We start from the raw sequence: 13,518 nt of genomic DNA, 5'->3' as shown, positions 1-13,518 counted from the left end.
TCAAGGAGTCTTACTGAAATGTTTTTCCTAGTAAAAGAATCATATCCAGAAACTTAATAAAATATTAAATAAGCCTGTCCAATCAACAAATTTAATTAGCCAATCTGTGGAAAGTATATCCAGAGATAGAAAGATATACAAACTTATATAAGAATATTTTTAGAACATATCTGAGTTAAATAAACAAAAACCAATCAATTCTATGATTATAAGTGATTTGATATGCCTAAGCAGACAGAGTAAAAAGAGCTACTCAATAGTATGCTCAATAGTATGAAGAAAGTGAAGTTTCTGAAGTAAGAGAAATTTGTTTGAAAAGAAAAGGGATCTGAAAATCAAATTATTTCTTATTGTTTTTTTCATTCTTTTTTCAAAATGAAACATGAGTCTCAGTTACTTTTGAGTTTTATTTGTAGAAGACAATATTTATAAGTTAATTTTAAGATATTCTATAGTGTCCATGTATAAATTTTTACTTCAATTACCAAAACTGTGGAACTCACTATGCTTATATTCACTTTGGTATGTAAAGGAATTTTAAGTGCTTTTCAAACATGAGTTTATATATTGCATTAACATATTGTATTATATATTGTGTTGTATCACAGGATTTAAATTCTAGGCCTCTCTTTTTTCCTAATAAATGTTTCTAGAGTGGAGTTTGTTTTGACTATAATTGAGTTAGATTGAAAAGCCAAGAAAACAGAATGTTCAGTGCCCCTTGGAGCTTGTATGGCTTCAAAGGGAGTTCTTTTGCCATCACATGTATGAAAGCATTCTGGTCAGATTAGTCATGGGGTTAAAACCAGAAAGCACTTAAAGCAGCTTGCTTGGAACTTGAAGACTGTCCCTCCACAGGCTTGCCCTCAGGATGGTGTGCCTCTGCCACAAGCTGCAGCAGACACTGGTGTGGCGGATGGAACCGGGGCCCAGGGCTACGCCACATGCATCCGAAGATGGCGACTGGCAGAGAGCAAATGGCATTCTGAATATGCATGGAGAAAGGCAGAAGCATTTACAATTGGCTGTATTATAATCAGTTCAGCCGCCTAGCACGTGGACAGATATACTTTACATATATGCTCCATCGAGTGACTGCTTGACCTTTAACAGGATTGGATAGACATATCTGGTTACAATTGCTTATGCATGAGACTGCTTATATATTGAGGGTGTTATTGGAATAAAGGGGAAGCTGCTTCATGAACTTTTAAAGAGTACGTGTCTTCTGTCCTGCTGGTCGGGCCGCAAGCCTGAGGAACGGTGGTTTTCCGCAAGCGGTTTTTGGTAAGCGAAAAGATAAAGCAGCTGTGGTTTCCCGTAAGAGAAACCGCATGGAAGCAGCCCTGTCGGCAAGCAGCCGCGGTTTTCTGCACACTGGGTTTTGGAGAAAGGAGTTAGCTGAGGAGACATCTAGCTAGATCCTAGCACTATGCAGAGAGAATGAAATCCATCATTTATAGGGACATATTTCTGAAGCATGTATTTCCTTAAAAACAAAGAAAAACTGTTTCCAGTATTCCAATTATATTAGATTCAGTTGTAACTTTATAGTAGGGACTTCTAAAACAAAGAAATAACATTTAGTCATATATGTGTGTGTGTGTGTGTGTGTGTGTGTGTGTGTGTGTAGGTGTATATATATCCCCTCCCTATCACCTTTATATATCACACTTATATATCCATATATTTATATTCATTCCATACACATAAATGTAAATAGGAAGTAGAAATAAGTGAGCCAGGAATGAACATTAAAGGCATGAATCAGAGACTAAGTATAGCAAGGAAAGCATGGTTATACTAGGAAGAATAAAAGGTGTCCTGGATTACTATGATCATGGGGGAGTAAGGAGACATACATGTTACAATGTGTTCACAAGGTAAACTTTCTGAGACATAAGGTTGTATGGGTCACATGGCAAGAGTGGGCAAGAACGTGACCTCAGGCAGGAGGATGGGGTGAGTGAGCACATATGCCAAACCTGAAACTGAGTCCATTTCCTAGCTGTGGAGCAGAAGGTCTGAGCTGTCACACTTAGGATAAGATGGGAGCACTAGGAAAAAGGTTATAAGAATTTTTGAGTAAATCTGCTTGCGTGGTTCAAGATCATGTCCTTCCTGTTGCTACCACACCCAGAGATTTCCTCCAGTTTCTTGGGTCTGTAGTGGTATCCCAAGGTTATTATGCAACCAGGAATAAGACTAATACAATTGTACACATCACCAAACAAACAGTGTGTATGCATAGTACGCTATAATGATAATCACACTGGAATCTAAGTTAGTGCCAGAATCTAAATATCAAGTCAAATCTGAACTGCGTTCTGTATGTAGATAAATATATTTCCTTTCCACACACTGTAAATTTTTATATGTATTTTTCTGCTCAGATTTCACTTACTTGAGGAACTAAAGTACCACTCCACTGCCCATAATATTCTGGTTGAGTTTTATTGTTAGTGAGCTCAACTATTTTACTGAATTTCCCCCCAGTACTGGGAATTGAATCCTGGGGCAGTCTACCACTGAGCTATATCCCCAGGCTTATTTACTTTAAAAAATTTTTGAGACAGTGTCTCACTAGTTTACCCTAGGTTGGTCTTGGACTTGTGATCCTCCTGCCACAGTCTCCCAAGGGGTTATTTACATACCTGCATCATGGCACTGGGCTATTTAACTGATTTTTATATTTTACTTCTAAACAGGTAAACCAGTTTTAACATGTGCATATTCTTTGTCAGTGAAAAAATCACTTCTGAAGATTTAATATTATGGTCTTACACACTTTTCAAATACCATGTTAAAAATATATCTTACTGTCATGAGTGAGTGTGGGTTTACACATCCCTGCTGGACAGTCCCATTGGGAAGATAGGGGAAAATTAGTTTTAAAATAGAAAACATTACAGATGAAAATAATTTTTAAAATGATACAACTAGAATGGAAACATCTTAAAAAAAGTCATTAAAATACTGTGATTTTTTAAATAATACAATTTATGTTAGATTTTCTTTTTATAAATAGATATGTGACTATAAAGGCAAAGCACAAGGAATAGAGAGAATGGAACACTCCTATATCCTAATTGTCCTGCTGGTTTCTTGAATGTATGAAATAAAATTACAAATAATTTCACAAAACTATGCACTAAGAATAATTGCATTATCAGACAGTTAACATCCAAATAAGGCTGACGCTCAACTGAGAGAATTGTCCCAATGTCACTTTCCTGATTTGATAACTGTATTGTGGTTGTGTAAGATTTTATTATTAAGGAAAGATGGGGAGTGGGTTCACAGAAACTCTGTAGTAGTTTTACAACTTTTATGTGAGTTCAAAATGATTTCAACAAACAAACATGATGTCCTCCCTATTTGGAAACTAAGAAAAGAAGAAAGGAAGGTAGCTTGCTCTTGTCAGTTCATAAAATGAAGCAAACAGTGGTCAATAGTGTAATAAATAATAACAAGCTTTCAGAATCTATGAAAGATCCTAGTGAGTTTGTAAGCAGATACCAGTCACGAGATAGGGAACTCTGGTTGTGTCTAATGTCACCTTGGGACTCACCTGTTTTTACGGTTTGCCAGCCCAAGGAGAAGGGGCTGCGAGCCTGCAGATTGTAGGAGGAGATTGGGCTGTGGTTGTCAGCTGCTGGACTCCAGGAGAGTGTGGCTGTGCTGTCGGTGATTTCCTCCACAATTACTATCCCAGGTGGACCTGGGGGACCTGTAGGCAAAGGGCAAAGCTAAGTACAGATCATTATGAGGAGTCAGGAGAAATTATATTTCCAGTGTAGATCTCATAAAATCACATAATCGTCTTAATGAAATATGTATTTAGTAATGAAAATTGACAGCAAAAGTTATGGGATGCAAGTTGGTTTCTAGGATTTCTGTGGGGAATTTAATTATAGACTGGATATTTTTCTGATGTTTTGTGCCTGGAGGCAACCACCAATTAGCATTGTTTTATAGGAAAAGAAAAAACAATTAGAAGCAGATGCAGGTTATGAATGTCAATATCAACTATAGCTGTTGAAATCTATCATGGCTTACAGAGGCTGCAACAGACAGTGATAGTCAAATGTTTCCAGAAACAAAAGCAATCCCATTCATACTAAAAGTTCTAGGTGGATGGGGCTAATTTTCATGTTGAAAAAACCTACAATGTATAAGAAATGTGATGTGTTCTATTAAGTAGCATAGACTGTAACAAAAGAGAATGAAGAGTTCTGAAAAAATTGTAGTCTTGATGAGGCAAGGACATATACCAGAAGTGAGACATATGTAAAGTTTTGAGGGAAATTTAGAGACTGAAATTAGATTCTTTTTATTTATTTTTCTGTAGGGTAGGGTAACCCTTTTGATCTTGAAAGAATGGCATAAAATAGTGATGAACCATCTATGTGAACATGAACTTCATCTTTAACAAGCAACCATGATCTGTTTTGAGGAGAAATGTGCCATTGTATTATTGTCTCTAAAATAGCAATTGTAATAGAATTTTTTAAAAGCAATGTCGGTTTTCTCATTGACATTTTTTTCTGTTTAATGTAGACAATTCAAGTTGCAAGAATGTTTTTTTCCAGTGAAAAAACAATCTACCTTGAAGTGATTTAAGTTATTATTTTCCGAATTGGTACACGTGTAACAAGTTGCTTTCTGGATTTGGTGATTGGGAAGACAGAGAGGTAAGGACTTTACTGGACTACAAGGAGCTAAGAAATTATTTGGTGCTGAAAAGAATGAGCAGTTAGTGAAGACTTCTGAGACTGTCAACAAGAAAGAAACAGCGAGAAGGAAGAAGAGTTCAAAAACCTCACTGGGGCAAATGACATTTTCAGTATATGAGAGATGAGCATTTTTACCCAGGTTGAGAAAAACCAGCAGCAGACCACAGAAACTAAAGATTTGGTATATGTGAACTATTCCATCAGGAAGGTGACAAAATGTTGGGATTGTGGACAGCATAGTAGAGGCTAACCTTGAGAGGAAGTAGCAGTTTTTCCTCCAAGAGAGATGAAGGAAGAAATAGAGAAGCCATTTAACACAGAAAGTCTTTGAGATTTCAAAGATAAGAGGGCTCATTTTGAAAGGTCCTCATTTTTTTTTTTTTTTTTTTAACTAAAGGAGAAAGCAAGACTGTCTCCAGAACTGAGAGTGATGGGGTAAAAATGAGATGATGCTGGAGAATGAAAGGGAAGGGTTTGGTGAGGGACATGGTCAAAGTGAGAGGGTACAAATAAGAGGGAACAAGAAGATTTGGGAATAATAATGGAGTTCAAGTTTGCTTGGAGTACACCATTTTGAAGGGAAATGAGCAATTTGGCAAGGTTTGAAAAGTCAGGACCAGGAGTAGAAGAGAAGGTAAGGTTTAGGAGTTTGGCAGCGTTACTCTTTATCATTAAAGATACTAAAGACATGGGTGACTGTGCATTCAAGGTAGAGTAGGGGGTCAGGTGAAGTCAGAAAGGTGTTGACAGACAAATAAAAAGGAGTCAGGAGACTGGATTATTATCATAGGAAATGTAAAAGTAGGATCATGTCTATGGAGTAAAATTGTCAGAATTTGTTATTTCTTTTAGAGGTAAGGTAGTTTTGAGTGACAATTTGGTTTGCAGGAGTGAAGTAAAGAAAATGACTATTAGATTGACAAGGTCTGGCCCTATGTAAAAGTGTGTCTAATGTGTCAGCAGTATCAGGGTTGAAGCCATTAAAATATTGGCTAAAGATGTGGTGAGGAAAATAAATGTGATGTAGTTGCTGAAGAAAGTGTAACAAGTTGTTAGACTGTGGTGACAGGAATGTGGAGAACATCTGTAATAATAATAATATAGTTGTGAGAAGAATATTGTTATAATAATACTAATAACTGCCATATTCACTCACTCTCTTACATTATATTAAGGGGGCTATACTAAATGTTTTTCAAACATTAACTTATTCATTTATTTATATGTTATGTTGAGGTAAGCATCATCATTCCTATTTCCTAGAGTGAATGATGGATTTTGAAGAATTTATTTAGTTAATAAATGATAAATTGTTTAGTAAATACCCTTACTGTATATTAGGTTTGTGCTAGGCACTGGGAATTTGAGTCCATTAAAATGAAACTGCTGGTGAACAGCACAGCTGAGATTTGAATGCAGCTCTGATTATAAAATCTGATTTGTAGAAAGAAGAAGGGGGTACAGAGATCCTCCTGTTATTATTAATCTATGAAGCAGTTCCACTGAAAGAAGGAAGGAAAGAAAAAAAGTATGTGTTTGTTAAAGGCACATTTAAATTATGTAGAAGACAGACACGCCATTTGAAGAACACATTAAGGTCTTGGTGGTAGCCTGTGCCTGAGGACTGCCCTCACTTCCTTTCCTCCTTGTAGGTGCAACTCTTCCCTTTAACAAGTGGAGCCCATTCTTTCACCATCTTGAATTGGGTGGTCTGGTGACTCATGGATCCAAAACATAATGGTTGATGTGATGCTGTGTGACTTTTGATATGAGGTCATAGGAAGCTTTGCCTTCACCCAGGTCTCCTGGAAGGTTTGTTATGGGAAAAGCAGTCACCAAGTCAAAGTTGGGTTACACTGGGACTCCCATTCTTTTAAGGAAGTCCAAGTGACATTTGAAGGGGCCTGTAAAGAGAAAGAGAAATCCACCTTGCCTCCAGCTATTCTAGACATCCTAGCCCAGTGAGGGAAGAGGCCTTCAGCTGACAGCAACCTTAGAAGCCATCACTGGCATCTGCATGAGAAACCTCAGGCATGAACTGCCCGGCAGTGCCCATCAACTGCCCAAACCGCGAGAGCAAGGAATAGATGGATGTTTTAAGCTACTAACTTTTGGGATGGCAATGGCTAATTGGAATAGGCTTCAAAATGACTTGTTTTGACAATTTGGTTCACAGAAAGGAACTTGGTGAGGAAGATCCTCAAATGCTGTGAAATAAGACTTGAAGCTTAGGTACTGTGTTTATGAAAGAACAACTGCCAACAAATTCATTTATTAAGCTGTTCTGTAGTGTTCCATTTCATACATTCTAATTATTCATCTCTTCAAAGAGAATTTATTAATAACTGCCTATGTGCAAGTCTGATGGGAGACACTGAAGAAAACATCTATTCAAAAATTCACCTTTCTGAGCATTAAAATTCCAAGTATCTTAAGATTGGCTCTCTTAAAAAGTAAAGATATATTTTCAATAATGGGTACTAGTTATTACAAAACTTTGGCTGGAAAAATTTGTTCTTGGAAATTTACAACATAATAAATCTCCAAGTTATCTTGCTCTATATGTCTATTTGCCAAAATATGGTCCTTAGCAAAATAATCAGTGAAGGATAAAAATTTATGTACCCAGGATACTGATTATGGCTGTGCAATTATTTATAATTATGAACCATTCTAAACAACTAATTGTCTAATAATTATATAATGTCTAAATTATAAATTCTTATGATAAACTATTAGGCAGCCATTAAGTTGTCTAGTATTGAAGGCTATTTAGTAACATGGGAATGTTCATAATTTAATAAGTGAATAAAGTGGAATGCAGAATTGCATGCAAATATAAATATACCAATAGTAATGTGATAAATATGCAACAGAAATACTGGAAAGAAATAAATCATTACTTGGATATGGGGATAGATGTTTTAAACTTTATTCATATTTGTTTGGGTCTTCTAAGTCTGTATAATGATCATATATTCTAAATTATTTAAAAAATTATTTTAGAGAAAGTTTACATATTGTGATGTGTTAAGTGCTCTCGAAGGATATTCTATTTGACTAAACAAACATTCTAGTCTAGTAGTGTACATCAGTGTTCGCAGTGAGAGGTTGCAGGGGGAAAGTGTTTGCAGAAGGAGAAGATGGAGTTTTGATCATGTGTAAAATCCAGTGGCAGAGACCCATCTTTCATAAAAAAATACCAGTCAATTATAATGTGTTGCAAATGTATATTATATCATGATAATACTTGTTACATTGGTTATAATTATTTTTCTGCCATTTCCACTCAACCTGACACATATTAGGTCCTTAAGAAATATTTGCAAGAGATAAAGCAGGAAGAGTGAAGGAAGGAGAAGAAGAGTTGTATTTTGAATTTGGAATGTCATATAACTGTAAATAAAAAGATATTTTAAAATATGATATTAAAATATTTTATTAATATTTTAAAATTTGTTAAATCAAAATATATTAGCATAATGATAATTTTTGTCATAAAGGACAATAGTAATGAAAGAACAGCTATATATGAAGAAATCAATGTGATTTAATGTGACTTAATAGTAAGGTTTATTAGAACTAAAAGTATCATAAGCTGTGGATAGCTAATTTTTCAAAATCCTTGTAAATATGAAAGATTTATGAATAGATTACTGTGATGATATTCTTTAAAAAATACTGGTGGTGTGATTTATGTCCTAAAAAATTAGCTGTAATTTTTAATCATAATAATAGCGAAAAACATCCATGGTTATCACATGAGTCTTGGTTTATCTATATGTTCTCATAGAGAAAATATTTTTAGACACTATGTACTGAATGCTTGTTGCTATTACTTTCCTTGGTATATTTAGGAATGAATTATACTCACATATTAATGGTTAGTATTTTGTTTTTAAGACCTGCTAATAATGGCTCTATTTTTATCATCTTTTGACTTAAAAAAAAAAATCATGGAATAAAAGTTTTCTTAAAAGTATTTTGCAGCTCATTTATACAAGACATCTTTGAAAGTAGACTGAGAGACACATGTCTCAGTGGTGACAAATGGTGGCAGCGTAGTATCTACATGTGATACAGATGCCATCCATTTAGCAGAAATTCCATTATACACTATGCATGATTGTAATGATTCAGTGTCAGATGGGCAATAATCTGGAACTTTTTTTTTTCTCCCTAGGGACAATGCTATTATCTAGGATCAGTAAAATAAATATTTTATTTGAAAATACATAGTTTAGAAAAACAGACATAGTCTGTTCATGTCTTCATGTTGAGCACCGCAGAGCAAATTAAAGTCCCCAAAGCCCTTAGTCAAGGTTCAACCATCAGATGGCTGGCAGATCTACTCATTCCAGTGACCTAACATTCAGTTACAGAATTTTCTTCTGTTGAGGAGTGTCTGACTTTTAAAGCTGTGAAATGAATGAGATACATTTTACCTTTAACATGGTGATTATTATTACTAGTCACCTGAAACAAGGACCTGAGGCTTCATAGACTAATTCATCAGCATGGCAGAGCCTTGGAATTTTTAACTTAAGTCATCTAGTTCAATTATTATTATTTTCAGATAAGGAAGGAGTACCTGAGACAAGAAACTGTCTCAAAGACATTGAAACTATTTTCCGGCCTTTTTGGAGGAAGGGGTGGGCTATAAAGAAATGAAGCAGGGATAGGTTTTAGTCTTGACAACCAGTCACATTGGTCCATTTGTGACAATGTGGTAGCAATCAGCTGCGAACTGGCTTCTTGATATCATTGCGGGTGTTCCCTGGCTACCACTGGTTGTCCACTTAGGAGTTCTTGTGGTGTGAGCATCTGGCCCTTCACCAAGAACACTGAGGAACATCCTGCTAATACTGAGACTGACTCCCCATGTCAAGATATATTTCTGGCTTTTTCTTGCCTAAGTAAGGTCATGTTCTCTGCCTGATTCTAAGACTTACTGATTCAACAAATTTCCCTATTGTGAAACATGACTTATTACCTTCTAAATGTATTCAGTTTGTTTTCATGTTTATTTGATTTGAGCAACTCTCCTACTGATTTCCTCACCCAGGAATTTTAGAAGAAAAATTAAAGATGTTAGAATTCAAAACACTTAATGAACCTTTGTTTTAAATCATTTAAAACTGAAGTGAAATTTTGATGCTGAATCTGCTGTATTGTTCTAAATCTGTTCTATTCTTAACCTGTCAGTACTTCTCCAGGGCAGATGTTTTTTCTAAACACATGCAGAAATATGCTGTGGAAAGGAAGGGAGCAGCATGCCAGTTAGAATGGAAGCTAAGTCCTTCAGCAGTCCTTCTAACATGAAATGAAGAGGAGGCTTAGTGACCGCCTAGAATACAGATAAATAAACTCAACAATTCAGACTACAACCAATATCATTGTTTTTCATCATGCATTTAACTCATCTCCAGTGAACCATTCACTATAGAGGACTATTTTCCCTAGACCCATTTGAAAAGTCCATATGTAAATATAAGAATTTTTCAATTAAACAGTAGTATTTAATCAATAATGTTACTGGCTTTAACAAACTGGTTGTTGAGGTTTTTTTGTTTTTTTTTTTTTTAAGTTCATTTTTATTGTAGACAAATGGGATACATCTTGTTTCTCTGTTTGTACGTGAAGTAGAGGCATACCATTTGTGTAATCATACATTTACCTAGGGTAATAGTTTTTGATTCATTCTGTTATTTTTTTCCTCCCCCTCTTCCTCCCCTCTTATCCCTCTATAGAGTCCCTCCTTCCTCCATTCTTGCGCCCTTCCCATCCACTATATGTGTCATCATCCGCTTATCAGTGAGATCATTGGAAATGATGAGGAGTTGTAGTATGCCCTTATTTAGGAAGTGTGGTATTATTGACAGTATATTTTTATTTAAGAAAACATCTCCTGATATACACTTGACATACAGGGATGGCCAAGTCCAGAATGAACTCAGGCAGAATGAAATCATTTCTTTTTTGTTCTCATTAGACACCTTCTTACCACCATTGTCTATCATGAAGCCTGGGGTTTTCTTAGATTTGTTTACTATTATAATTAAAGTGACCCTTTCCTAATGTTTTCTATTCTATCTGTCTGCCTAATCTATTGTCTGTATAACTTGATCCCTCAGCATGAAATTCTGGCCCCACTTCACTTGATCTATTTAACAGCTGTTTAGGCTTCATATTTTTAATTTCTACTCAAACTTCACTTCCTTAGGGGAATCTTTTGGACCACCCTGATATGTAAAGTTACTGTATTTTATGTATTCATTTTATCCAGGTACTTTTCATTCATAGTTGAAATCATAATTGAAATTTTCTTTTTACTTATATGATGATTTGATTCATGGGGGGTTTTCCTCTTTAGCTTGTAGATAGAAGTGGGCTGGAAGTGTGTTCACAATTTTTTTTCGCTACTGTATTCCTAGTATCTAGTATACTACTTAGAACATTGTGTGTTTCATTACACATTTGTAATAAAGGACCAAATAATTTTTATTAACAGATTAGTTAATAAAATAGCTGTTGACTTAATATTTATACACCTTTTCACTGTGCACCAATCAAAAAATGAAAAACTATCCCAAATTTACAAAATCTTATATAGCAGTATTCTAAAAGATCACCCTGTCATATATGCAACATATATATATCATGTCTATATATCATATATATCTCATTATCTTGCTTTTAATCCTTCTTAAATGCCACTAATTAGATACTAATCTGCCTGTGATACATTTAAAACAAAAAAAAAGGAGAGGAGGAGGCTGTTAGTGTCCTTCAAACTTTAATTTGATGAACAATGAAAATAAAAGGGATGGGATGTCTGTGAAGAGAATGTGGATTTTCTGAGCTTTACCTAAAAGCTACTGAATTTCAATTTCTATGATTAGAGTTTAAGAATCTGTATTTTGTACAAGATGCCTAGGAGAATTTTATGCATGCTCTATTTCAAGAAAAAAATGATCTATAGAATAGAGAGTTATACAAAGAGGCAGAATAATTTTATTCTAGTCCTGACTCTTTCATGTAAGAGTTTTGGGACCTTGGGCAGATTTCTGAACCTCATTAAGTCTCAAATTCCTTACGATATATAAAGAGGATGATAATACCAGTCTTATTGTGAGTACTATCCAGGGTAACACATGTAAAAAGTACTTTGTAAGTAGTAAATGGCTCTACCAGCACTGACTGGGCCTCTCACTACTTGGTAGTTTTGATAATATCAATTTCACAAGGCATATTTCTCCAATGAAAATAAGAACTCATGTACCATATTCAATTTCATCTAAATAAATGTGGAAAGATATGTAACTAATTTGAAAAACAAATGACAAAAATGTACTATCATCAGATTCAATAATGTATTAGGAGGATGGAAATAGGAAAGATGGTAGAATGAATCAGATATAACTTTTCTATGTTCATATATGAATACACAACCAGTGTAACTCCACATCATGTACAACCACAAGAATGGGAAGTTAACTTTTAACTTTCTGTCATCAGTCAATATATTTCCTAATTTTTAAGACAGTTTGAGTTAGGCTTTATATTACTTGCAACTGGGAGTATTCTTGGTTATAAAGAATAGCTCAGAATTCCCTTAGTTTATAAAGGATAAAAACAGTAATAATTCCTCATCTTTGCTAAAACTGGTTGTATTAGCATAAACAACCTGAAAAGTGGAATCTCAAAAATTATCTACTGCAAAGATAAACTTACTGGAATTGAAAAATGACAAATTGATAGGAAAAACCTCTGGAACAGTTGACCAACTAGAAGCAATTAGGTAAATACAAAATTCAAAGGAATTACTAAAATGAATTCAATTTACCTATAGGATAATGGAATTATCAGTTTGGGATAGAGAACTCAGACTCCTTAAAGATAAAAGTGTAGGGCTGGGGTTGTGGCTCAGTGGTAGAGTGCTTACCTAACACATGTGAGGTACTGGGTTCTGTCCTCAGCATGTATGTATGTAATTATTTTTTAAAAAGAAAAAATGTTTTATAAACAATCTATTCTTATGATCACAAATATACAAAGTATTAGAAATCAAAGAACTTTAAAGCAAAATTAAAACCATCTCATTTTACAAACCTGATTAAAGATTCTGTGTTTCTCATTGCTTTTTTTATTTAAAAAAATACCAAATGATGAAGGAGAATCTACTGTAGAAGGGCAAAAACAAAATGTCATCTTGATAGCTTTGAGAGGTGAAGGCTGAACAGGAGACAGCTGAGACTCAGGTTCTCATGCCATTTCCCAGCAACATAACTTGAGAATAAACTTTGCATCTCTGAGGAAGGGCAAGTGCATTAGATATGGAGGCTAGGGGATAGGTTTTTCAGCAAAGATTCCAAAAAAACAGTTGCTATGGACTAATGTTTCAAGATAGAAGAAGGGACTCTCTTTTGGGTGGGAGGGGAAGTGACTAGGCAAAAAAATATGCCAAAAGACTGGAAATTTCAAGTCATTTTGAAGAGAGAGACAGCACATGGCTTAAGTTCAATCAGAGTAGCAGGATTTATAAAGATAGAGAAAAGGGTGGGAAAGATAGTAGTAGGGCAGTGAGTTTGGGTTTAATGCAGGTAGTGAAGAACCAGGAAATGTTTCTGAACTGGAGGTGGAATAACACACTAGATCTTATAAAGAAAAACTAAGAGTGGAATGAAACAGTACTCTAAAATATTGTGCTTGGACAAACTGGTAGAATTGAGAGGGTAACTAGAGTTCTTCTGAAGTATTTTTTTTCAATTTAATGCGATTA

General features: G+C 34.9%; 1 protein-coding gene across 1 annotated transcript in view; it reads right to left on the bottom strand.

Moving 5' to 3' along the window:
- CNTN5 (contactin 5) overlaps positions 1 to 13,518 on the bottom strand; it is a 1,212,510-nt gene that overhangs the window by 65,982 nt on the left and 1,133,010 nt on the right. The window contains exon 18 of the mRNA XM_079101923.1: positions 3,572 to 3,730. Coding sequence (XP_078958049.1) covers positions 3,572 to 3,730 — 159 coding nt within the window. The remainder of the gene's footprint in view (positions 1 to 3,571; positions 3,731 to 13,518) is intronic.

This window comes from Sciurus vulgaris, assembly GCF_902686455.1.
Source record: "Sciurus vulgaris genome assembly, chromosome: 11".
In the NCBI taxonomy this organism is placed as follows: domain Eukaryota; kingdom Metazoa; phylum Chordata; class Mammalia; order Rodentia; family Sciuridae; genus Sciurus; species Sciurus vulgaris.
The sequence above is the reverse complement of the archived record's forward strand: the minus strand, read 5'-3'. Positions and strand labels throughout refer to the sequence as shown.